At 40.8% G+C, this 27,072-nt stretch overlaps 5 protein-coding genes across 6 annotated transcripts in view; 1 reads left to right on the top strand and 4 right to left on the bottom strand.

Annotated features, from left to right (window-relative positions):
- Otp (orthopedia homeobox) overlaps positions 1–5,476 on the top strand; it is a 41,098-nt gene extending 35,622 nt beyond the window's left edge. Inside the window, exons 6-7 of the mRNA XM_076801914.1 lie at positions 369–2,444; positions 2,572–5,476. Of these exons, the coding sequence (XP_076658029.1) occupies positions 369–703 (335 nt within the window). The 3' untranslated portion in view covers positions 704–2,444; positions 2,572–5,476. The remainder of the gene's footprint in view (positions 1–368; positions 2,445–2,571) is intronic.
- Positions 5,477–5,970: 494 nt separating this feature from the next.
- Positions 5,971–10,339, bottom strand: LOC143362069 (peptidyl-alpha-hydroxyglycine alpha-amidating lyase 1). Its single transcript, XM_076801904.1, has 6 exons — positions 10,046–10,339; positions 9,765–9,951; positions 8,714–9,343; positions 8,051–8,458; positions 7,723–7,932; positions 5,971–6,536 (listed from the first exon to the last, which is right to left on the bottom strand). Exons 1-6 carry the CDS (start codon positions 10,139–10,141, stop codon positions 6,328–6,330), a joined length of 1,740 nt encoding a protein of 579 aa, XP_076658019.1. The 5' UTR covers positions 10,142–10,339; the 3' UTR covers positions 5,971–6,327.
- Positions 10,340–13,685: 3,346 nt separating this feature from the next.
- Positions 13,686–17,331, bottom strand: LOC143362249 (52 kDa repressor of the inhibitor of the protein kinase-like). The gene is made up of 3 exons (XM_076802248.1): positions 17,289–17,331; positions 15,076–16,893; positions 13,686–14,884 (listed from the first exon to the last, which is right to left on the bottom strand). The coding sequence occupies exons 1-3, from the start codon at positions 17,329–17,331 to the stop codon at positions 14,088–14,090; spliced, it is 2,658 nt and encodes an 885-aa protein (XP_076658363.1). The 3' UTR covers positions 13,686–14,087.
- A 1,320-nt stretch (positions 17,332–18,651) lies between these two features.
- Positions 18,652–21,035, bottom strand: LOC143362267 (DNA damage-regulated autophagy modulator protein 1). The gene is made up of 6 exons (XM_076802272.1): positions 20,965–21,035; positions 20,127–20,248; positions 19,688–19,914; positions 19,195–19,333; positions 18,971–19,128; positions 18,652–18,845 (listed from the first exon to the last, which is right to left on the bottom strand). Exons 1-6 carry the CDS (start codon positions 21,033–21,035, stop codon positions 18,774–18,776), a joined length of 789 nt encoding a protein of 262 aa, XP_076658387.1. The 3' UTR covers positions 18,652–18,773.
- A 3,849-nt stretch (positions 21,036–24,884) lies between these two features.
- Positions 24,885–27,072, bottom strand: part of LOC143362063 (uncharacterized) — a 53,768-nt gene continuing 51,580 nt past the window's right edge. For both annotated transcript variants that reach the window (XM_076801893.1, XM_076801895.1), the window contains exons 5-8: positions 26,722–26,965; positions 26,204–26,341; positions 25,416–25,703; positions 24,885–25,305 (exon numbers count right to left, since the gene is read on the bottom strand). In XM_076801893.1, coding sequence (XP_076658008.1) covers positions 24,932–25,305; positions 25,416–25,703; positions 26,204–26,341; positions 26,722–26,965 — 1,044 coding nt within the window. In that variant the 3' untranslated portion in view covers positions 24,885–24,931. The remainder of the gene's footprint in view (positions 25,306–25,415; positions 25,704–26,203; positions 26,342–26,721; positions 26,966–27,072) is intronic.

Below are 27,072 nucleotides of genomic sequence, written 5' to 3'. Positions count from 1 at the left end.
CTTTCACTAATGATGATGGTCTGAAATCGCACTTGGATCAGTTTTTCACCGACAAGGATCAGAAGTTTTATGAGCGCGGAATTATGAAGCTACCAGAAAGATGGCAAAAGATCATAGAACAAGATGGAAAATATTTTATTGATTAAAGTTCATTGCTTTGATAAAAAAATTGGATTTTATTTCACCTAAAAATACCGAAATTACTTTCTTGCCAACCTAATATACAAAAAGACGTGTTGGATAGAGGATTCCTTGCGCCTCAGGTTTTCGCAGGGTTCCTGAGGTTAAGGGTTGCGGAGAGGCCGTAGAGTTTAACTCGAGGAGATCTGGTGATACGAAATGCTTATGGACAACGTTTCTGTTTGCAGGGGGTGTTCACGTGTCAGCGTCCCGAGGCTCCCCGGAAGGTTCGAGCGTGGGCGGCGGTCAGGGTGGCGGGCTCGGCTCGTCCTTGAACTGCGGCCAGGGTTCGCCTGGGACGACTCCCGGCAGCGGAGGCGGCGGCGGCGGCGGCGGTGTTTCCTGCGTGGCCGCCGACGTGAACGCGACGGAGGTGTCGGATTGGAGAGGCGCCCACAGTATCGCGGCGCTGAGGCGTCGCGCCTCGGACGCGTCGCAACAATACAGTCCGCAGCCGCTGCCGCCGCCGCCTGCAGGACCACCGCAATACGCCCACGACTTAGAGTACAGTTCCGTTTACTGAGGTGCTTCGATTTTACGCTGGTAAATTAACTCTGCGATAAGTTTCGTCGTGACGCACGCCGGGAGAGAGAGAGAGAGAGAGAGAGAGAGAGAGAGAGAGAGAGAGAGAACGCAGCTCCTCCCGTGGACAGGGGCTCTGAATGGTCAACGTGCAGGATGCGAGTGACCAAGGGGTTGGCGCCCTCGTTCGGTCGCCGGTGACCAGCAGCCTAGCCTATTTCAACCACGAACAGCATCGCGACACAGAATTTCGTTCGATTGTCCGTTAGCACCGCCGGACACCAAGCTGAAGAGGAACCACGCTGAAGAGTTTACCGTTACACCGACGACCGACTGTGCGTACGAAGATAGTCCGGTTTCTATTTAGAGGATAAACAGTCCCGGTTAACTCGGAGAAACCGTGGCCTGTCGTTGCTAGTTCAGGATCGAGACCCGGTAACAACGAAATTTTCTCGTTTCTTTTGCGATCCTAACGAAAGCTTGCAACTTCCTCGAGTTTAGTATGCGGAGGAAACGGTTCTGACGACGACACGCTGCCACGCAGCGATGGTTTCGATCGAAGAGGACGAACGATTCTTGTCGCCCGGAAGCTGCGCAACGTTGAAAAGGCGTAATGGTTGCTTGACACGCTCTCGCGTCACATCCAAACATCGATACCGATCGAACAGTTTCCCGCCACTCGTGTACTCGCGACGTTTTAACCGAAGATTTTCATTCGTAGGAGTAACGTTGCTTTGTCCGTGCATATCGGGACGAATACTTAAATTTTGGGAGATAGTTTGGGATTTCTCACGATTCCGTTTGATTCGTCATCGCAAACCATAAGGGAGACACGACGGTCGACGACTTCACTCGAGTAAGATTCATGCATCGCATTAACGGTGTAACGAAAAGTATACGACAAGTTATTATAGTATTACGTATGTAAATATAGGGAAAATTGGCGTACACAGATATATTATAGATTACGATTAATACTATTAAGTTTTGCATACGACGAAAACGGCCGATCGCTTCGATCTCGGCCGGTCAATAACGTGTGCGAAACGTACACGATCCGTAACCGCCCGCTTTTTTCGGAGAACCACGAATTCAGTTTTCTCGTTGTTTTCTTCGACGACTCTACTTATACGAGAGCCAACGGAAACCGCGCAACGACGATTTTCTGCGCGGCCGATCATCTTAACTGTATTCGATCCTCGTTCAGACGGACTAATCACTGTTCAACGATCACATTAAGCTTTAATAACTATAAACGACGAGTTGTATAAGTTTAACCGCTAACGAGGGAACACGCCGAAATGACGTTCGCAAACTGTTCTGGTGCTCCGCGGGGAAGCGGCTCTTCAGGAAATACTTGACACGCGAAACATCAAACGGAGACGATTAGAGCTAATGTAATTATTATTTATTTATTTATATTTCAGTGGTGAACATTGCAAAGCAAGATCTGCTTCGTTGGATTCCCTCCTAAAATATACTGCTCTAAAAGTTTCCACATTGAACGTGGTTGCTGCTCGGTCGAATATTTTTTAGGAACCGCTTTTTATCGAAGTTTTATCGAAATCTGCGAACGCCGATTCGGCACAGTCTCTCGCAAGGAAAAGAAGCTAGTCTTTCTTTGTTCGGCTTTGTACTTCGAGCACGGACTGGCTCGACTCTCGCGAAACGAAGCGGAATGTAACGAACCCTCGTCCAACCGATTCCGGGTCAATTGCGACCCACGTTTACAGTGTAACGAGGTGGGTCGATTTTGAAAACGATTTTTAAAACGTTCCTTTCTTCTGCGTATCATGGACGTCGTTAGATAATATTTCGTTAGATATTATTTTAATATTTCATATCGCGAAACGTGTGCAATGGGTCAAGACTGACCCGGTGTTAAAGATCGACACTAGAAATACCGAGCGATCAAAGTGACTGGATTCGGTAAAAATTCGCCTGAAGAAATTTCAATTAATTTCTAATGTACAGTACAGGATTTGCAGGAGGGGCGGAAGCGCGAGAATGAAAATTGCGGGAAGGACACCTCCAAAGAATTGGCGTTAAAGTTGTATAAATGTTGGCGAAGCATTCTTCCTGAATTTTTGTTGGTAAAAGATTACATATCCTGATTAATTTAATTTAACCTCGATTGCTGTATCAATACAATCATTGGAGTTTTGACATCGCTGGTAATTCTAGCGTCGAAGAAGTTTCGCTTGCCTCGAGGAAAGCAGTGCGTGCGCCATCGAGTCTCGCATGCAACAAGGAAACCCGTACTTTGTGTAATTGAAGCGCAATTTAGCACCTCCGTATATTGCATTCCCAAGTACCCCCCCCCCCCGTATAGAACGCTATAAATATAGATTGTTCCGTTGTTGTACACCGAGGCGTAAGTTTTGTAAATAGAGATACACGTCTAACATTAACGAAGAAATTGATAAACGTAAGCGAGACTATTCCTCCACCAATTACGGACGAACGAACGAACTAACGCGAAGTATACTTGGACATTGTGATATTTTGGGCCCCGCTGATACATGTGTGCACGGTTTTTCTGTGCGAGTGAACAGCGACGAGCTGCGCGTACGATATTGCAAGGGAACCATAAGCGGTGACCGGTAGCAGTGATCCGCGGCGATCGATTATTCTAGTTACGAATTTACGATAGTCTTAGGTAAAAGTTAGTGATAAAACTATGGGATTAACGATATGCAGTTGTCAGTGTATTATTACGAAACGTATACGATTTTTAATGTACAAACGGAAAGTATGGTGTAGACGCCGTGTCAGGTGACGATAGGTTTCACAGAACTTCATCCTGCTGGTGCGAATTATGTTCGGGATGAAACGATTTGTACTTGGACTGACTCGAACTTCATTCTCCTCGTTTACCGGTCTTTTTTCGGTACTCTCTGCCCGTTTCTTTCTCGCGGTCTATGCTTTCCAGCAGGCTACACATTTCTACTGTCGCTGCGAACGAAGTAGGCGAGGAGGAGCTCGGCGATATTTAATTAAGTTGACCGAACACTCATTTTTGCCCTAACATAGTCGCGCAAACCGAGTTTCATTACGATTTGGAGAATCTAAAAGTGGTAAATTTTAACTTTTCAATTTGAATTACGGTCAACGAGTTCAAAAAAACCGAAGAAACGTGTAATTCTTAATCTAAAAAGAACGAGAAAATGATCCAATTTGTCAGAATATCTGCATTTAAAAATTAATCTTTTTGTGTACTACACGAAACAGAAACAATTCGATCCAAGTCGTAAATTCGGTTCTTGGGAGATTCATTTCTGTGTCTGTTAAAAACCTTCTAGTTTTGCACTGCAGTTTCAATTTTGATTCGATCAGTAACACGGCCTTTTTACATTATAGTAATATGGAAACAGTAGAGGCACTAACGCATAAGACAGCACATATAATCACGGCTCCTCCGCGCGTACCGCTGTCGGTTTAGTTTCGCCAAGCTATTTGCATTATTTATAAGCGATGTCGCGTCAGAATGTTTAACATAAGATTGGCCACTGCGAGCAACGATAAGGTGTCACTCGAAAAATGCGCCATATTTCCGGTTGAATGCGCGAAGGATAATAATATTTATTTATCATCTGCGTGCGTGGATGGAATCCAACTCTCATGGCCGAACCTCTGTCGTATTGTCGCGATTATTGGCTAACGAGTTAATAGTCGCGCGAATTTTTCGTACACGACCGGAACGCGTTTTTTTCTGCGCGTACGTTCTGTTTAGGCCCGTGCGTTTTCGATATCTGGTGAATGTACTTGGCAGAATGTGTCGCGGAAGAATGGACTGACTTTTATCGCATCTCTAACACAGATCATTATCGTCGACGACCTTAATTAGTGATAAATAGAAGAATTTTAATTTGTATCGTTGTATAGTTGTGTATAGAGGACAACTAAGTGTGTAAAATAAATCATTATCAAAAAGCCAAACGTCTCCGCCGACCGTTGCTCGACTCGACTGAACGCCGACGACGCTGCTGTACAAACACACAGTTTTTATTTTGAATATATACATTTTCCATGTTTCGCGGGTACACGTATCATGTTCAATAGCAATATACAGGAAAAACGTATTCGAACGACTAACTTAAGTACTTTCATTTACGGACTAGATTACGCCGTCGAAATGCAGAATCAATGGACGAAACTTAATGGAGGAACTGAAACAAGGTGAACTTGGAAGTTTCTCTTCAGGTACTATTTAAAATACTGTCTTTGTGGAACACAGTCGAAGTATACCAGTCCTTAAAGCTTAGAACAGTAACGAGTATACAATAATACAGGCTGTTCCCAAAAGTGTTGCACTTCCTTGAAAAGTGAGATTCCCGAGGTCATTTGAAATAACTTTTTTGAATGACCTTAGGAATCGCACCTTTCAAGGAAGTACATCATTTTTTGGACACCCTGTACAACAGATAGTTACATTGTTTTGTTTCGGGTTCAAACGTAGACTCAATAGGTTTTCTTCTTGTATCTTTAAAGGGATATGTTATAGTTTTACGATATACAATCGAATAATAGAATTTGTAGTCAGATATTGACGGGTAATATGTATGTATAGCACATGTTTGGTCACTTTCCAAATATCGTTTTGCAAGGCCATTATTATCAGGTAAGTTATAGTATTTCGAGAGAAATATTATCTTTGGAGTTACATCTCGTAAGTTTATAACGTACAATCGTTACATTGATCTTACAGTCTTAGCTAGTACAACAAATGAGATGGCGATTACCTTGTGGCTCGTCGTTGGAATGAATATAATCTCTCGCAGTTCCAAAAACATTCAAATTCCTAGTACTCGAATCCAGCCAAGAATAAAATATTCTTTTCACTAAAACCGTGTCGCGATCGTCGGAAAAACTACAACAACACGAAAATAGTGGCAGTTTCTCAAAAATACTATTCGCAAATGCGTCTCGACCTCGAATATTATTTTAAAATACACATATATGTATGTATGTATATATATATACATGTCTCGCCTCACAACAGCGAGAAAAACATGTTAATACTTCTTCAGATTGAAATACTTTAAAGGTACGATAGGAATATTTTATGTAAAATCGGAGTGAATCAAGTTGTACGAACCAGTGTCACAATGATCGGATTCTTAACGGAACCGGCAACGTCAGTGCTTTTCATTCAATCATTATAAAGTTGTACAAGTAGATTGACTCGATCTAATTGAAGTGATCACGTATACTTAACTGAACAAGCGACGCTTAAGCGTTAGAAGGCAACAATTTGCGACGTGTCAACGCACAGGGTACATCGAAATTATGTGTGAAGACCGTTGTATCGGTGGGCGTTTATAAACATTTTCGTTCTACTATTGCATTCTACTTACCGCGAGGATGAGAAGTGCAAACAACGATTTGTAGCAATCGAACTGTTCCCTTAAACAAAACGTCGCAGAACTTTCACCTTGAACTAATAATCTCTCGTTTGCTTTCACACATAATTTTTGCATATCCTGCGCCGGTGAACCTCGCGTTCGAAACGTATGGTTGTGCAGCATAGTTTCGTCCCAAATTTGGGGACGGGGAGCAAGTGACACGGTAAGTGAACTGAACTTGTGACGTTTGAAATTTTTAACAGTTGACCGTTCGCTCGCATTAAATCACCCTCATGAGGTTGTTCTCCGGGTGTTCGTCCTCTGAGGTTTCCGGTTCCGTGTTCAATTTACTAAAGTCTCGCGGATTCGGCCGCTTCTCGAATATCTTGAAACCCTTGCCTCTTCTGCCCTCCAATAGGCTCGACAGTTTAAAGATTTCCCGCCTCTCCGCTTCCCAGTGCATTCTTTTCCGCATAATCAACAAACATCCTGTTTGCGAAAACAAACGGAATTAGAAAATTCGTGCGACACCAGAACACGGAGTTCATGTGTGTCGGTATCACTCGCACGAAGTAGCAGTTGCGTCAACACTAGCTTTGAATTTGCGATCGAGTCTATCGGCTTGGTAGAGTTCTAAGCAGCGTGCAATGTATTGTACGTATATGTATCTTTCACAATCGAATACTTACATGGCTGGTTGATAGCTATGTGAACAGGATAATACGCAGGACAATAACCGTATACATCGTTGAAATGAGAACACGTATATATTTGCTTTTACAAGAGATGCACATGTAAAATAAACAAACGGTCATATACTCGAGGTAGAACAGAAAGATGCAACGTTCTGCGAACCAAATACTCGCGAGATATAGTGTAAAAAATCTCAAGGAAGACGCGATCCGCGATATGTACTACTATCGTTTGATGTACAAGTATGGTAATGAAATTATAAATAAAGTATACGTTTACGCTTGTGCGATCACAGGGTGTTTTAAAGAATATTTACACAACAATTAAGTACATATAGATTACCAACTATTCTACTTTTCTGAATGGACGTTAAGCGAAATAAATAGATTGTCGACTTATGATATGTACTCGTAACAAGATCCCTTCGTCAGAAACTCGAGGTACCAAGTTTTCTATTAATATCAGTGTATCGAGAAATCATAAATGCAATAAAAATAAGGATCAAAATCCTCTTGTACTGGCACTGTTCTAAGAATAGTCTTTGTATAAACATTCTTAAAAATCGCTCGGTTGTAAAATAAATAATTACCTACTAAAACGATAAAAATAGCATTGGGAGTGCATGAGACACGTGCAAAGCCAGTACGAAAGCCTATCAATTATTTTACAGCGTAAAGCTCGACAGTTTCAGTGTTTCAGTTTCAGTGGAGGCTATTCAAAACGGCCTGTGAACGTCGCTCGTTCATCTGTCTCTTAGCAGCCATCGAGAGAGGAAAATTATGCTTTGCTAAATAGCACACGATAGACCAAGAAAATTTACTACTGTCCGAGGTCACTAACGAAAAAACGCTTGGTTTCCGACTAAACTAATCGACATGCGTGCACAACTATTACTTAACAACCCAAAATTAGTCAAATCAATACTCTTATTCGACTAGTTTTGAGAATTCGACAGCAGATTCATCATACTGAAACAATCTACCTCTTTTCTGACATCTTGCTACAACTGCAGCAATTGCTACACAGAGGGCAATAAAAATGACTGCTGCTGTAACAAGGGATAAGACTAATGTTGCTGTTGTAGTACCTCCAATGGAAGGATTGTTAGTGTTACTGTCCGTTAAAGGTGCCGGTTCGTGACGAGGTTTCGTCGTTATCACTGACTTTCCAGTTTGCACGGATGCATTTATATCTGGGGAAGAAGCGTACTCATAATTTCCAACTCCGAAACTTAAATTCGATCGAGTTCCACGAGTCTATGAATGGTCCTTGTACCATTGACAAATATTGCAATAGGTAAGCATATTTACCTTGAAACCTATACATTGTTTGATTATTCAATTCCACTACATATATCTCAGACCCATCATCGGTAACGGCTATGTCATGCGGCCTATCCATGTCGTGACTCGGGCCAAACTGAGACAGCAATTCTCCAGTATGCATATCAACGACAAATCCTTTTACATGTACTTCGTAATTTGGAGCAGGACCGTTGATCAAATAAAGTTTCTCTTTAGCATACGCTACGCTGTATATCTTTGTACCGATTATAGGATGACTATATTCTTTCTGGAACGTCCCATTGTTTGCAGAGAACGATAACACTCTACCGTTTTCTCTGTCAGCAACAAATATTAAATTATGCTCGCTGGCAAGAGCCAACGCATGTGGCACATAGAATGCATTCGGCGTAGGAGCTTGCCTATACATACTCTCTACAAATTAAGACATTTCTTTCATGTATTGTCATAAACAATATTATCTTCTAATTAAACAGGATAAGTTGATAAGAACTATCATCTAAAATATTTCCTACTGGTCTCACTGGGCATATGCAATTCAATTTTTTTTATATATTTTCACAAATAGCAAGACCTTGAATTTATCCAAAGTGAATGCATTTTGTTATAGTATTGTGTTAAATAATAGTTCTTACTGATCAGCCCTGCATGCTGTAAGTAACAAAATACCTGATTCTCCCCAAGGTCGCCCCCACTGCAGAATTTTCTCCCCTTTTGAATTGAACTTAATAATTCTAGAGTTGCAGTAACCATCGCTGACAAAAAAGTCACCATTACTCTCCACAGCAACTGCTGTTGGTTTGCAGAAATGTTTGTCATCGTCACCAGGATGAAACACTTCTCCAAGAATCAATGACGGTTTGGGGTCATAATTTTGCAACATGTTGTTGGCATTACGAGTATTACGGAAGTTTCTTTCAGAGGTGTACTGTCTTTTCCTCAACTTTTCCACCTTCTTCATCACCGATATGTCTTCGGCATCAAATTTAAATACCTGATGTAAAGCGACATCAGTAACCCAATAGTTTCCGTACGAATCGATTGTTAATCCGTGCGGCAAATAAAACATATCTCTACCCCATTCTAGTAATTTTTTTCCAGACTTATCCAGAAGAAGTATAGTATTTACTGGAATTGGACCATCATTCGGAATGTACTTATTATTATTATCAAATGTATTGGTGCCCCAGATACGTGAACCTCTATGAAACACCCCTATGTTGCCACTTGGGTCTATTGATACTGCGGATATTTGTCCAAACTTTAAATTGTTTGACCAATTGGAATCCCATACTATATCTGTAGATTAAGAAAATTCGAATATATTCATATACACAGTACCTTAATGGCTCTGGTTAATAATATTAGTAAATGCTCAAGGGAGAAATTGTTTGGTTTCAAGGAACATATTATTATGCAAATAATTTTTTTTCAGTCACATTTTTTAAATTTAAATGGATTATGCTAAGCACGTAATCCTTGAAAATATGACTACGAAAGGTATGACCTTATAAAAATATAGAATTTTCATAATATATGTTCTTTGAACGAAACAGTTAATTCTGTAAGCTGTAAAAGGTATTGTCTTGTATCATCAATAGACATCACTTTGTAACAGAGTTGCGGAACATGTATACATATATATGTTCCAAACTTTTAGCCTCCTACAGCAATATGTGATATGTGCATACCATTATGCAAAACCCAATATTATATTTACTTTTATCTAACGTATTCGAGGAGTCTGCAACAGAATCTATACCACTTTCAGAGACATGCCCCTTCTTGGATAATAAATCTGTTTGCAATGTCAACGATCCCTTATCTCTGTCACTTGTATCAGTGTACTCATTCTCAGAGTATTCGTTGAAACCAAACCGTCTGTCAGCTAAATGCAATCCGCTTTGCTGTGAGGAGAATGATCAATCAATTGCTATATATGATTTTTGCTCTAAGTTACAGTGAACACAGAAATTCTATAGCCATAAAATGATTGTGTACCTGGTAGTTTAGATAGTTTTGGTACTCGGCATCGACAAGATTGCAAATAAATAAAACAGAAATGCAACAGGCAATGTCATGCTGTAGAGACATCATCTTTGGACGCCACAGGCATTAGACGATCTTGTCTTCGTTAAATTTCATTCGGAATACCCTTAGTTATTCGTTCGAGTCTCTTTTTTGCAGCATCGTCTTGAGAAATTAGCGGCCAAACGCAGTTATATGAGTCATTACACAGTCACTAACTTCTCCCAACGCCACGCGTATGTTCACTGACCATCACTGACGTATGCAACAGGGAACATGGATAGCCATCTGACGGCGAACCGACGGAATACGTCCGGCAAATACGATTATGTCTGTAAGGAAGTTCTTCAAACTAATCTATACTGCTCGTTTTTACAGTAGCCTCAACATAAAAATAATATTTTCAGAAATCATGCGTTTGCAATGAAATGCTATTGTTAACGAAATCGTGGAACTTATTTCAAAAACTAGGACGCACGATGTTCGCGAAATATGCAGGAGAACTAGAACTTATGCTACTATATGAAGTATTGATTAGCTTGCCTACGGATTAGTTACGTTATATGCGCCTCGCGTTTCAAATACGTCAGCTGCGTTACAATGATCTTCTCTTCGGAAGACCAATATCCATTATTGACGGCAATTTTCGAAATCTTACTCAAACCAAATAAATGTAAAAAAATGTAATCAATCAATCAATATAAGCTCGTCGATAGCTTTACTGCAAACGCAATAAATACGACAACCTCTATGATGTCCTTTAACCATCCATTTAGTAATACTATCTCATATACGTAATATATCTATGCGATTTCCATGAATTCAAATGATCGATTTTGATGGATTATATTTAGCAAAATGAAAATGGGAAAGGAGATCCACTGCTGAACATAAATTAAACAATTGTTCTATTGCAGCGAACGTTGAGCGGCAATTGTTCGCGCGAATTTATGGTTGCATGTTTGCTATTCGTGCAAAATGATAATAAACTTGTGTAACTATTATACTTTTGCGACCTCGACAAGTAAAAATTTATGAAACCGGTGCACTTACATGCGCGTGAACCATCTGTTGCATCCGAACTCATAATTTTTCCAACAGTTGTGCTCCTTTTCCAACAATTTGCGTCTTTCTTAGTTTAAAGGTGATTTCCCGCATCTATTCTACAGTACAGATTCCCATAGCAGAGAAGAATTCTATAGTTACGGATATGGCCACCGACGAGATATATCTCGTCGGTGATATGGCTAACCATGAATTTTTTCAAAAATGGTCGAATCCATCTGCAGGCGAACTGCCTAAACCTGACGTACGATCTGAAGTATCAACATTGCTTAAAATCAATGGTTTTCTCGCGTTACCGACGGGATACTGCCACCACAGACGAGGTAAAGGAGTATACCAATTACCATATGAGCACAGACAATGTATTTTTTGTCTCACATCCACGGGGCTCTAGAGTCCCCTTACCATTTCTGGGTTACGCCCTACCGTATCGGTCGGAACTAATATTGTGGAACTAATATCACAGACGAGAATGTTTATTTAAAAGTTATTCTGTATCTTGAATTTCATTACTTACCTTTCCTAAGAAATTAGGTGGCAATATGGTCAAAGGAGTGCTTGTCAGAGCCTTTGGAAAAAGAAGTTGTAAACATTACACAGCCAGAAATAAGAAATTTATCAGTCTATTGTGTTCGATAATTTAATGCGTGGGAATATGCATGGTTCAAAAGTTATTCTGTATCTCGAGTATTATAATTTATTTTTACTAAATAATTAGATAACAACATGGTCAAGGGAGTGCTTATCGACGTAGTTGGCAAAAAGAATTGTCATAAACATTGACCAGCTGGAAATAATCAATTTACCAGTTAATTGTGTTCGATAAATTAATGCGTGCGAATATTCATGGCTTAAAAGTTATTCTCTATCTCGAGTTCTATAATTTATTTTTACTAAATAATTAGATGGCAAGGTGGTCAAGGGAGTGCTTGTTGGTCTCATTACAAAAAGGAATAGTTATAAACATTAAACAGCCAGAAATAACAAATTTATCAATAATCACTATCACGGCGATCGAGATCTACCGAAATTAATTGGGGTGGGAGAGTTGCGCACCGCGCACCGCGCAACCGATCGGCGACCGCGCTCGGTCAGTCAGTCGAGGTGCGCACTCAGAAGGGAGCGGATGTGCTGGGGGACGAGAAGGGCGAAGGACCTTGGAGCTGCCCTGGCCCACCCTGACCACCCTGGCCCACTCTTGCCTACCTTCCAGTTGACCAGGGATTCTCCAGAGCTGCACTGGACATCACTGACCTGCCTTGGTCTACCTTTAGCTGGCTTAAGGTGGACCATGGGTCATTTAACACTTCCTTGGTCCACCTTAAGCTAGCTCGTGGTGGGCCAGAGATTCTTGGAAGCCTTCACCGCTCACACACACCTTGGTCAACTTTCATCGGTTCTATGTAAGTAACAATTCAAATACACACTTTTTGTTTTGGAATAAGTGTTGATTCAACGAACACCGTCAATTATTATTTCTGTATTTCTAATTCGAACTTGCGTCGGGACTTTTCAAAACTTTTTATTCTTGAAATTATATTATATTATATTTTTAATATAAAATTGGTATTCCTCCGAACGGAGGTCCCTCAGGGGCTCACTGCTGGGGGTGAGTACGGGTATTGGCGAACCCGGGGCGACCCGAAGCGCCACCTCAGTAGATTGAAGTTCTGACTTCATCTACTCTTCTTGGTTTCTTGTCGGGTAGGCCGCACTAGTGTGCGGGGTTAGCTTGGCTCTCGTGAGCTGGTATTAGGTTGGCTCTCGTGAGCTGGTAGATTCGCACTCTTGTGCATGTTAGGTAGGCCGTACCCGTGTACGGGGTTTAGAGTTCGTATCTCGTCGTTTTTTTATTCTCATCGTTTCTTCTCCTATTCATCGTGTTCTTCTATTTTTGTTCCTGCATTGAATTGTGACTAATTACGATTTGTCTGCTTCAGCTGGTGTAGGACAGCTGGTCTTATTCATTATCCACCGAAGACGACGCACCAACCGAAGACGCCGAATCGGAAGCAGACGCCGAATCGAAAGAAGACGCCGTTTTATTTGTATGTTAGTATTAGTTGTCGAGCAATTATTGTGTTAGATTCATTTTGTTAAATTCGCTTGTTGATTTGGTTCACAGCCTTCTGCTGTGGCCAGTCATTTTTGCCCAGAATAATTGCTCGACTTGCGTGCGTACATTAGTTATTAAGATAGTCGATCGTCGTTCTAATTATGTCGAGTAATTATTGCCCTAAATTCACTTTGCTCGACTCGATTGTTGACTCTGACACAGCAGAAGGCTGTGTCGGACCTTGCTTGCAAGTTTTGAACCGGTCCAGTTGCGATATTCGGCGTGGATGCACAGAGAATTGATGGTCAGGGAGCAGTACTCGCCAGGTAGAACCCTTCCTTCGTAAAATGTCTGCCTAAGTCATGTGAACTGCTGGCGTGGCTCGTGCCGGGTGCAGGGGTTTCATTCCCCATAAGACTCTTCGTCGCCTTGTTGCCCCAACGTTTCTCGTGGCGGGTAGTTGGGGAAGGTAGTTCTACCGTCAAGGGCGGATCCAGCTTTGGCGCCAGGGGGGGGTCACATAGTCGTGGTCAAGTCAAGAACTTATAATTTAATTTTGATAACAATAGATACAAGTAAAAAGTAGGTATTTTATTAATGTACGTAAGTACTGTACTTAAAAATATTTATTCTTTATTGTACACTTGAAAAACTTAACACATAATAACTTGTACATATACACGTACATATTGCCATCTTCTCTTGAAGACATTCAGAGAAGCACTATCACGCACGGAATGAGGCAGCCTATTTATATTCCATAACCGTGGTGAATGATTTGTCATAACAGCTAGAGGTATGTCGAGGGGTATGACGCAAAACTCCGCAAAAGTGAAGAGGTGGTACGACAAGGGTTTCCAACAAACAAAATAGAAACAGACAAAATACATATATTTAAATAACAAAATCAATTTTTCTTTTACGTCTTCTCCCGAAACGCGTTATTACGTCATTTACGTCAATGGGTACGTTTTTATGAATGTGGAGAAGTGCCAGTCCGGTTAGGCGATCTTCAACCATTGAAGATCTTAGCCACGATTTAATTCTGCGCAACGTAGAGAAAGACCTTTCTGCTGTCGCTACACTGACAGGTAGTGTAGCCATAATACATAAAAATTTTCTTATATTAGGATACATATCGATGTCACAATTTAAAATAAGATCAGAAATCGACTGCGGTATGTCCTGGCTCCGCTGCCACGCCTGCCACTTCACCATCCACAGCCGATATTCATTTACAATGACAGAAAATGGAGTGTTATCTAGTAATAATGTATAGTCGGTAGCTAGTTGTTTCACAGTTTCAATGTCTTCATTACTACATTCGCTTTTTGGCATGAAAACGCTTAGCTGAAACAAATTAAGTACATCAGGAGACAGGCGGTCCTGGAGATCACTTATTATTGAATCTAGAAGAGGGATGTATATAGCTCTGCGGAAATACTCTTCAGCAGATTGAGCAGGTTGGTTATTGGCCCTATGTATTTGTTTTGATACTATTCTGGGGCATTTAATTTCTACATCTAGCTGCTCAGCTACTTCTTTAGCCTCTTCAAAAAGCTGTCGGTAGATTACGTCCACATTTTCTCTTTTATTTTGTAAAACACTTAAAGTATCATTAATAGCGTCCGTAGCTTTTTTTAAATCAATTGAGTTCGATTGCAGTATTCTGCTTAAAGATACAGTAGTACCTGAAAAATAAAAAGTAAGTGACTGTGACTGTAGTGCATAAACTAAGAATTTATAACTTAATATAAACGGTATGTACTCGTAGCATAAAATATTAACAAAACAACAACATAATTTTAAAGTAGGTTTAGTATACTCGTATAAGTTCATTTGCCAAACAATAAGAAATAAAATAATTTAGGGAAGTACCCACCTAATACATCACTTAAACAGATGGAGGATATAATAAAGTCAGAACTGCGCAATGTTTGCAGCAAGCAATGCGCATCATTGGCAGTTTTATTGTCTTGCCAAGCAGAAATCTTCTCCAAAGCGCTACAAATTTTGACTAAGTTGTCTCCTTGAAATTGAAGATGCCCATCATGCCTCTCTACCCAACGTGTCTCACAAATACCTTGCATGGCAGCTCCGAGTTCTATTTTAAAAATTTCATGCCTCTTAGCGGATGCATTGGCAAATGCCACAACTTTTCTCATTGTGCCAGATGTATTGCGACAGGAAACTACTTTGGATGATCTTGCCAATGAGTTATTGAGCACATGGTTGTTGCACGGGCAACGTTTAGCATGAATGGCTATTTTCATCAATTCTTGCACTGCACCTTTTGTATCTGATGCCATAACCGAGCAGCTGTCAGTTCCAATACCCACACACCAAGATAAATCTAAGTTAAATTTGGTACACAGATTTTCAACGATTTTCGCCAAAGCTACACCTGTCAATCGAGGCTCTATGTCACCTGAATTGTTGTCTTCACGTCTAAGAACATCGTAGGTATCACAAAAAGTCACAAAATGTTCCTTAATAACGCCATCATGCAAATATCGGAATGATAGGCTCAGCTGTGAGATATGTGATATATCTGTTGTTTCATCGAACAAAATTGAAAAATATTTAGCTTCCCGCACATTCTGTAAAATGTTTTCCTGGATGATTTCTGCGCAAACATCTATCAACTCATTTTGTACAGTCTTGCTGATGTACGTGGCGTTGGATTTTGAAGATTCTAAATGTTGCTGCAATGCAATATCGCCAGAATCAATACGGAATTTTAAAAGGGCTCTAAAATTCCCTTCATCGGCTACTACGCTGTCATAGTTCAGCAATTTACCATCGTCGCGATGGCCACGTAACGATATATTTTGATGGCCACAAAATATTATAGTTTTTACGATTGGTCGCAAACGTTCTCTATTTTCATTTATTTGTTTCAGTCTTTGACTATTTACTTGGTTCATTATGTTAATTTCCGGTTTATGAAAACTCAATAAAAAGTTCTTCCCTGCTTGGACAGCTAATTCGTGGTATTTGTTTCGCTGGTGTGTTAGCAGAAGACCATTTTCACCTAGCAAATTACCGAAAGCTTTTAATGGTTCTTTTACGAGTCGACATAAAGGTGTTTTTGTCTGTACACCACCTCCAGGAGCTACGACAAACAAAGCACAGTACTTGCAGTAAAGACCCTGGTCTTTATGCGACAAAACAAGCCAGTGAAACTTGTCAAGGTGAGACTTCTGAGCATATTTTTTTGTTTGTTTTCCTTTTTTATTAACAACACAATGCGGAAAAGTATAATTAGGGGGAGGCTGCCAATGCTTTTCAAGCAACATAGCTTTAGTTGAATCATTTATATTTTCCCCTATATAACAAGCAATATCTGAAGCAAACTTTGGTTGAGAAAGTGAAGTCTTTATCTGATCAGAATCAGAAGTCGATGTACATATTGTAGGCTGAATATCGTTAGTAACAGGAGAGCATGTTTTTTCTTCATCTATGGTTAATGTAGGCAATGTAGCTGTAGAAGCAGAAGCATCGGCAATACAATTATTTTCATCTGTAGTTGTTGTAGGTGAATTTTTCGAGTAAGCAATCTCAAGCCTTGGTTTCTTTGGGAAAAATGAATCTATTTTTTTTAATGAATGTTTCAATCCACCACTACCATCTCCTTTTCCCTTAGAATCACCCTGCAAGCAAATCCATGCAAATTTCACACCCCACAACAGACAACAGACTGTTGCAAATACATATTAAATATATATTCGCTATAGTACAGGCTGGTGGCGCAGGCGCATTACCTCACAAACAAAGCAAAACCATGCAAATTTCACACCCCACATCAGACAACAAACTTTTGTAAACATATGAGTTATAAGTACATAAAAACATAATAATATAGGTAGTTTTACAGAAACTGATTACTTACCATTTCTTGAAATTAATGAATTTGCAGCTACAATTTTTAAGAATACTTATAAAGGTGTAGGAATAACTAAAAATTAACCGAACACGTCTTTCGCTTTCAGCCACGCTATAAAGACTGACTGTCGCCCGTTGACCGTCGCGGGTCGCCGGCACAGGGCCACCTTCTTTTGTTTATTACAAACTCCGATCGTCTTTTTATCTCACCGGTCCGCCGGCCGTGGTGCGGTCCTAGGCGACCGGGTTTCATATTTTTTTTTTTTTTTTTTTATGTAATTACATAAAATCTGTATGGTGACAAAATATATAAATAAAATCATTATGTTCAATTAGTGGTCCACCAAAGTCCTGGAACCAGCTCAGGGGGTGGTCATGACCCCCATGACCACCCCCCTGGATCCGCCGTTGTCTACCGTACGGTGGAGGCGTCCCTGGCCGTCGTTCTCTGTGAGGAAGCGTCGGGTACCGTACTGGTCGGCAGATAGCTTGCAAGCATTGTACGCGTCGGGTAACCCTTGAACCAGAACCTTCTGCTCTGGTTCGGTTTTGTTTCTCTCATTGAAAGAATCAGAGCCTTCTGCCTGATTCGTTTTTGATCCCTCGTGGATCGGAGACTTCTTCTCCGATTCACACCTTTTGCCCCGCAATAATTACTCGTCATACGCTAAATGGAAAAGTGAACTTTTCTTTCTGTGGAAAAGTGACCTTTTTCATCTAGCGATCCGCGAAATGTAGTTTGTAAAATCTTAAATCGTCATCGTCGTCGTCGTTTGTAAATCGTCATTGTAAGAAAGGGAGTCAGAAGGAAGCGTATTGAATTCCTTCTGGCTTCCTTTCGGGTCTCTTGTGGAGCAACCTCCTCGTGGTGAGACCTGGGCAATCGGTATTATTCTCTATTTGTAAGAACTTCTAGTAATCTTACAAATAGAGAATAATATCGAGCTAATAGCTGCTTATTTATAATTTGCGATAACATTGTAAAATAGAATTTAAGACTTGCTAGTTATAAAAACTAGTGTATTTAATTGAATCGTGTCTGAATTTACTTTAGATTAGCTCGGGACGGGCCAAGGGGCCTTCAATGCCCCGGAGTACCTTTTCATTCAATGAACGCGTCGGCAATTCTTTCTTAAAATTTCCTGTTCTTAAAATTGATATTTTTTGCTTATAGTTTTCATTCCTCCGATCGGGGGTCTCTCCATTTATTATAGTTACATGGTCTAAACCTCTCTTGGATCGAGTTCAACATTTATCGTTCGTCGGCGTAGAGGGCGTAAGAAATCTAGTTGTTGTTAACGATGTCGGTATTTCAGATCGTGAGACACGAAACCCCATATGGCGATTATTCTACTCCTACACCTCGTCTGTAACGATATGAAATACCGACTGTACCCAAATAGAACAACTTACAACTTACTGAACAACTCACTAGAAACTTACTTCCGAACTTTTCAAAACTGCCTGTTCTGAAAAATAAAGTCTTCTTCAAAAAGTTTTATTGTATAATATATTGTTCACTCAATTTTCTTTATCTAAAACAGAAACACAGTGTAAATTTATACACGATTACGAATTGAAGGAAATGGTGAAATAAATTAGACTGTACATTTAGATCGTTTAATTCGTCTATAAAGAAACGGTTCAAAAGGAACATAACATGAAATTGAATTAAGTAGTCCTGTTCTGGCAGTTTTAAGATTCTTGGATCTGTGGGTCCAACTTGTGCAATATTTTGATGTTTGCTCCCTTGTCTAAATATATCAGCTGAAAATATTTGCATCATTACTAACATTTCATTTCGCACTGTTCAAGCTTAACCTAATTCGTATGCAGTACTCGACGTCAATAAGATTCGAACAGAAGCTACTGAAAATGATAAGAAGAAGTACCGTGACAACAGGATCCTCGAAATTAATTAACCGGAACTCCGGTACGAATGTTACTAGGAAAGCGCAGTAGACAATCACCAGAGCCCATTCGGAAATAGCGCTAGCGACATGCCAACCCCAGCCACCGTCTATTGGCAGCCATTTCTTGTAATCATTACCTACAAAGAACGTAATCGATGTCTCTCTTCAGTTATTCCCGCATGAGAAACGCGGAGAAACGTTACCATGGAATTCTAACATAGATATGTAGCCGGGAACGATCGTAGCTACTGTCAAAATCAATGTCAGCGTTGATAGGCCTGCACGAACGTAGACAATGATGGGTCCATTCACTGCTGGCACCATTTTGTGACTTAAATAAGTCTGGAAAAATATTAGGTATCGATTAAACAGTAATATCCATTACATCCCACATCTAGTAATTAATGATCGTTCATTTTCCACGCAGTTGTAATATAATACTCCAACCGCTTATTAATATTTTTCATTTTTAACGTAAAGAGATCTACGGATCGTCTGAGACGTTCATCTTCCGAGAACTAATTACCAATTCGTATTAGTACTGGATTATTTGCTCGCGTGAGTACACATTTAAGCTTCTCTTCCAACAAAATCATTCATGTACACACTAAAGTGTTACTTGAAATAATTATTCAGTCACCTCGTTATGTCAGCGTTTGCATACGCGTTAGGTAGCGGTTTTAACGTTCGTTTTACCTGGAGGCAAAAGTAAACAGTGCCAGCTGTGAAGCAGGTCATAGCTCCGATCATGTGAGCCGCGACCACGCGAGCTTCTTGAAAATTAGCCAGAATGTCTAGGCCGAAGCAGGCTAAAGCCCCGCACCAGGCCGTCACAACAACAATCTTCTTGCTGACGAGATCAGTGCCCCTCTCCAATTGCCATCGGGAAACTTGTCGATGTCTGATGTACACGCAACACGCAACTAAAAAGGCATATTCTCTGTCATTTCTGGTAAATTGTTACATTGATCGATGCTAGATGTACCAATGCGTAATCCACTATTTTATCTCTTAAATTCATTATTCATTAGCATATTAACTGTACATGACACTGGAATTTTTTCCGTGTTCATCTTTCTGTTCTCTTAATTGCACATTGGTACGTCTGGTTAATTAGAAATTGATCGAAATTTACGGAGCAAGGTGGCGATGTTAAGAAGTTGAGCAAATATGCATGACTCTGGTGATAACGTGCCCGTTTCTGATATGTAAGGAAGGCCTGGTACCACGTGGTCCCACTGCACGGATATAGTGTACCTGGAAAACACTGACGGTCACCATGCGCGCATCCTTGCGACAATAAAATATAACTTTTCTATATAATTTTGTTCTCAAGTAATTGCACTCTAAGAACTCGTTTTCGCGTGGCTGACTAATTACACCCTGCTTCTACTTCGTACTATTTACTTTCATTTCCTGTAAAATGGAATCATCTCTCAATTTTAAGAAACATAAAATGGATATTTTGTCATATGAGATATCATTGAAGATATTAATAATAAAGAAGCGATAGAAAAACTAACGTGTCGAAAAGAAGAATCTTGCAAAAATATGTTTCAAAAACTGATGATGAATGAATCTCGACGCCAATCTAATCAAATCTTCGAACGACAACACAAGCTCCTGATCGCGAACTATTAATGTTTTATCCATTGAAGCACGCGTTATTTACAGAGACCAATGTTCCGCGTGTACGTGTGGACAGCGGGGCATAATGCATCACGCTAATCGTGATTTACATTACGATATCGGAAACCTTGCTCGGTCGATCAGTGTTTCCGATATCGCGGCCTTGGTCGATCGTAAACTGGTCGATGAACGTTCTCGATGCTCGATCGCTGTTTCACGTTCACCGTAGGAAACGAAAATAGCTTCAACGTTGCTCATTAAGTCGATCATAACCAATTCAATCCGCCTTCCGATTTAGTTTCGGAAATCAATTTAATTCTTCCTCGTCTCCTAGATGCACTTACGTAATTAGAAACGTCACTGGAATTAGGATAAACAGGCTTAAAGGAAGAACGTGAAGCTTTCCGTACGGCATCCTCCGTTCGTTCGTTCTGGAGTGCTGGAACAAATGTGACATTTATGGAAATGACTTATTGCATTCGTATACGACTCGACCGAAAACAGTTTGATGCGTGCCGAATCAGGCTGGCCTATTTTAGTAAGACCTTGATGCGATTGCAGATACGGAAGAAACTTACAGTAATGAATTAATCCTTCCTGATTCGCGATAGAATTTCAATCGACACCTAGATTCACCTTTTGCACTCTACAGGCGACGCAAGGTGCAACGAAATCGGTGTTCTCTACTGCAGTAAGATTTACAGCTCATTGTCACACGCTTGTAGCTTATGGAACATCAAAAGTTAATTGGAACACAGTTTAATGACGAAGCGAGAACACAAAATTATGTTTACACTCCGTTTAAGTGTCCAATCCACTAAAAACGTTATAAGACCGCTCGTAAGATCAAAATGGAACTACCGATTTATTTTAGAGTCGCAGCCATTAAACTGCAAGCATGTAAGACAGTAATAAGTCATTGAACTTTGATGAAAGTTTCAATTGAATGAAACAATTATTAGTCAAGTATGAATATTTCAAGTTATTGTTAAAGCACAATCGATTCCGCAATGTCTTTAATTTCATATGTCTCACTCTTAGCTGTCAGATTTTGAATTTATCTAATTCTTATATGATTAGTTAAGTGATGTCCCCACACGGACAGATACATGAAAGAAGTTGCACATCGCGTTAGCAAAGTCAATGTTCAGTGCAGAAAATGGATTACAGCGATAGTCGCGACAAAGGGTATTTGACATTTCCGATAGGTCATCTACAGAAGAATGAGCAAATAAGTTTTTAATTGGCAACTATAATGAAATTAAACGGTTAAGCTCGTTCGAATAATTGCAGGAGGCAAATAATGTAGCCATAAATTTCTCCTTTAGTATGCTCCGAGGCAATCGGGCGATTAATTTACCGATCGTTTACTAATCGATCGAGAACTATTAATCGAAAAACCATTCTCGGAAGCAGTGAAAGGTCGGCTCGGCTGGCGTTCCGCGAACGCAAGCCGTCATCGCTTTTAGCGATTCGAAAGAAGTCTGACACCTTACCTCGAGGATTATTCGATCGGGTTGCCGTTATCGTTTTTGCGAAGCAAGGTGTCTGGGTCTACGCCAGGGGGGCTCTTCGTCACGGGGCGCCTCCAAGCAACTGTTCGCCAGCACTGCTAACATACCTCTTGCCCTACGCAACCTGCCAATCGCTGATCAACGCACACGATTGCATTGCGAACCGTATTTAACGCATCGCGCGATACCGTTGCGAAGCTGCGTTCCACTCGGCAACCAATTCCTCTCGAACGAATTCCTTCCGACAGTCTCCGCGCCCAAATTGATTGGTTGAAAGAATTAATAAAAGAATAGTATCTTCTACCCGATAATTGTCCCTGGCCAGACCCGTGTTTTTGACAATCATCGAGTAGACACTGTACCACATAATTTTCAACGTTCTATCCAGATGAAGATTGACAAATATTATTTACGATTGCAACGCGAATAATTGTCAGCTAATAATTATCATACTCAGGAGGAACTTCTGCTCCTCTGGAGGGGTCGTAAACTGAAATTAATGCTAGATTGAAATCGCTATCGGCAAAAGTACGCTGGCGGCAGTATCTCGGTTCGAACGAGGTAATTGCGGAGGAATGCAAAGTCGTAAAAGTAGGTTAACGAAGGGAAATATAATTGGAATTGAAGAATTTCAGACGAACTCGAACTGCACGCTTTAATTGGTCCGTTGAATAATTTGTTTATTTTTCTTTTTTTTCTCGTCTGTCGCTATAAAAGTTATGAAAATCGCACTTTCGTTACTGTTCGGACAGCGTATCTCGAGTATACTGTTTGTCACCGGTGAATCATTTCTCGTAACTAGCAAAGAAGGTAGACGGGGAAGGTAGAATGAGGTAGTTGGTAAAATCACATCTTTGTATTAACAACGTTACAATATTACAATATAGGCAGTTCAGTGTTGTCCGTTTTACTGTGTTCCACGTAATAACCGGTAATTCGTAAATTATTGTTCTTTGTTTTTTTTTTTGACGTAACATGGTCGACTAGCAGTCACGTATTATCTAACGATAATGAACGCAACTTCGAATACAGGGTGTCCCATAAATATTGTATTCCCTTGAAAAGGGTGATTTTCGAAGAACATTTTCGTAAAGGAGAAAGCTATTTCAAAGGACCTCAGGAAGGACCCGACCCTTTTGAAGGAAATACAACAGTTTTGGGACACCCTGTATATTCAATTTTCGTTGAACGTGGCTCGCAATTCATAATTCTATCTCCCTTTTCTAAGAACTTTTGATTTTCTCCGATCCAATTAACTTAATAACAAACAGAAACTTTCATTCTCTGCGGCTATTCGAGAACGCCTTAATAATAATAATATAGATCAGGTTAATACGCACGTACCGTTTAGTATAAATAGTTCGATAAATAAATAGTTGTCGTTATCTCTGGGACTTTTTTTGTACCGATCGCGACTCGCTTGTTAACGGAAGGGAAAGATCGTTCACCGGAAAGCTATCAAAATGTCCCGAACGACGGTACAAAGATAAATTCTTGCGTCCGGGTACAATACCTGTATCGTTATACTATAACCACTAATCGCTGCGCACGAGCTTCGGTTTGACTAGTTTCAATACCATCAGCTAGCTTCGCCTAAGTGCAAGCATTGACCTTTAAGTTAAACAATCTCTTTACGAGGACTTTATATAGGTCTGTTGTTTTTACATCGATAGGAGTCAAGCGATTCCGATTTTGTATTTACATCATTTAGAAACTAAATTTGTAAATGTACTTGTTAATTTCTGTTTGACCTTTTTTTAATTAACACTTAGAACGCCAAACTAGAAACCTCAAAAATTCCATAAAATCAAAGTAAATTCTTTAACGAAATAAAAATTTAAAGAAATTAAATGTGTGATATCGAGTAGTCCTTAAACTTTCTTGAATTTTACAAATCCTAATAAAATTTGGTGTAATGAATATATTAACGTAAAAATTCATTTCAAAATCTGGACAAATAATACCGTCACCCACATATGGGTGACATGGCAGTCAACGTGTTGAAGGCGTAAATTCAATGAAGATTGTATATTGACATGGTTCTTGAGATGATTAAGAGTAACATTTACAAAATCGAAAAACTGTTTGCAAATGTATTTTACATCCCAAATTTAATAGAATTTAATCCTCTTGAAAAGTATTTCTTCTTTAAATTTAAATAAGGAATTTCTAATTCTTTCAGCCGTGAAGAAAGTTGTACAGCAAGTGGCTGAGAAAAATTCAGAGTTTCCAGAGACGATCACAATTACTAGATCGAGAATCGTTTAACCCTTGCATCTACACGTGGCAGTGAACCATAACGGCACGAAGCTCAAACAAACACGCCGACGCGAGTCGAGGTTGTCTCGCAGTGGACGGAACGTTTCCGTGGTTCCTCTTGTCGAAAGCTGACGTTATTGTCCTTAATTGCAACGCGACTGAAGTGACCCACGCGAGATTAGCGTGCCACTGTTCGCTGAGCTACCGCTAAAATCCCTAACAGTACCTTAAACTCAAAGAGGAACAAACAAAGACGAAATGAACGACAGGCAGCCGGGCGACACGAGAACGAAACACACCAGCTTCTCATCAGCTTCTTACCGATTTCGAAATATCTATCGCGTGAGAAGCGCGCGACAACGTCTTCCCGATTTTGAATACAGCGATCGACGCCGAAGTTTCAGCGAGCATGACCTCGCGTGATCGTTTGTTCTGTGGTAAAAAGGGCGAACATGTTCGTGAAAACGACTTCAGCAACTTCCGACGGATCTTCCGACGGCGCGCCTTGCGATTTTGATCTCTATTTCTCGGGATTTCGTTACGCGCTTGCCTCGTCGATCACAGTGATCATTCTATTGTTCGGGGGCACGTTCGCGCCGTGCCACTTTGGCTTCAAGTTCGATTCCTCGTTGCTCGACTGAAGTCCTCCGGGTCGCTCGGTGGATTGATCGCCTTTCGATCGCGCCAGTGACCATCTTCGGCCTCGGCGGTCGGTGATGATCTCAGCCATCAGATTGTTCTCGAACTCCGAGAGCATCAGATAGTTCTCGACCTTGTTGCACGAGGTGATGCAGTCGCCGATGTAGTCGAGATCCTCGAGCATGTTGTCCGGCAGGTCCATGTCCGCGATCCCTTCTTCCGAGATGCAGGTCAGCTCGGGCTTCTCCGGAGGCAGCGCGTCGATCATCTCACCTGTAAACGATATACTCTTTTGTAATGATGTTTTACTTCGTGACTAACGTGATTGCTTATTTTATTTCGGTCCTGATTGCTTGTATTGCTTCGATTTCGGTCATATTTACCCGGAGTTGGCGAAATTTCCGCACCAAGGACAAGTGCAGCTGCAGCAGCCCCAGCGGCTGCTACGTGCGGACTGTCGTTGTCCGGTTCTTGACTGAATGATAGACGGCGTCGTTGTGGACAAGAGTCCGAAATGCAGAGGTGCTTGGTCCCGTTAGACCTCGTGTGTTTGTGCCTCGACAAATTCTTTCTATGGAGATCTATGAAGAACAGGGTGAAACTGCCAACCAGGACACAGGTGGAGCTGAAATAGTAACCAGCCTTCCCGCCGTAGCCGACGTTCATGTAGCCTGGAAAAGTAATGACCATCGCGTGGTTACCCTTCTTCATATTCCCATGCACCTCTAGTTTGCTGGAGTTACTGTACATGCACGTTCACGTAATGTGTTATATCGCACACGGCCGCCCTACCTAAGTAACTAATTGTAATGTTAATGACACTCAAACAGCACGCGATTTAGATCTCATTTAGATTTAGCGAGAACACAATCGCTCTGTTAGAATAATTATATCCTGATTAACACTAGATCTAGCAAGCATTAAACTGCAGTGATTTCTCTGTATATGTCGCAAATGCCTGGCTGATAATCGTCGCGGAGCTATCCCCCTACCGCGGGGTATACACCGTGGGGGGCCTCGAAGCATTATTCTTCATTATTTTTTTATGGGACTTAATAAATTTATTGAATAATTATTCGTGCATGCATCTGTTCATAATTTTGCGTCTGGCATAATTTTCTATTTTCACACGAGTGAAAGTAACGAGTAAAAATAGGAAAGAATATGGTACCTGAAATTGGAACTCCTATTGCAATTGGTATAGCCTGAGAACACTGCACGAAGCCCCATGTTCTGGCGAAGTTTCTCGCTCTCACTCTTTCGTACGTGTACATCTTCAGACTATAGTGATAACCACCGCAGAAGATGCCTGTAAACGTATGAAAAGAAATGAAATAATAATACTCTTCGACCTCATTCCGAGAGCATGTAATTTCGAATATATAATTTCCCACTGTATCACTTAACCCAATCACACTACGCTAGATAGAAAATTATAAATTTTTTCAACGAGACTATCCCCGAAGCAATTTATCTAGTTGCACGCCGTATGAACCATACCAACGCATAATTCACCCAGGAACTATTTACTTCTGTGGATTAATAATTGCCGACTGTAATTGCACGGTTCTAGCGGTTTAATAAACTGACTGTAATGTTTCGTTGCTTGAATCGGTTAATTGCGGGTTTGTCGAAACGAAACATCTTCATCGTAGGAGGCGGGCTTAATCACTGGCGAGTATATTGTACCATAAATCCAGGCGAACATGACGTATCCGTGATAATTTCCTTGAACGGCGGTGAGGGCCAGGATGCAGACACCGCACACAAACACAGCCGCCTGCGTCAGGTACTGACGAGCTATCCTGCATTCGACGCTACGGTGAACAACCAGAAGACCAAAGGCCACGCATCCGAGGGTCCAGGCCAGGCCTAGGTAAGCTTGGAGCAGGACCACAGTGTCACCCAAACCTTCTTCCTCGACTTGGTGTGCCTAAGATCCAAGGCCGAACACAAAACAGCTCCGTCAAACTGGAAACGCTAAACATAAAGCTACGTCCACACTGAAGCAACATCAAGCGAATTCTTGTTGCTCCTTGT

The sequence above is a fragment of the Halictus rubicundus genome, chromosome 16 (genome assembly GCF_050948215.1).
Source record: "Halictus rubicundus isolate RS-2024b chromosome 16, iyHalRubi1_principal, whole genome shotgun sequence".
NCBI classification, from domain to species: domain Eukaryota; kingdom Metazoa; phylum Arthropoda; class Insecta; order Hymenoptera; family Halictidae; genus Halictus; species Halictus rubicundus.
The sequence above is the reverse complement of the archived record's forward strand: the minus strand, read 5'-3'. Positions and strand labels throughout refer to the sequence as shown.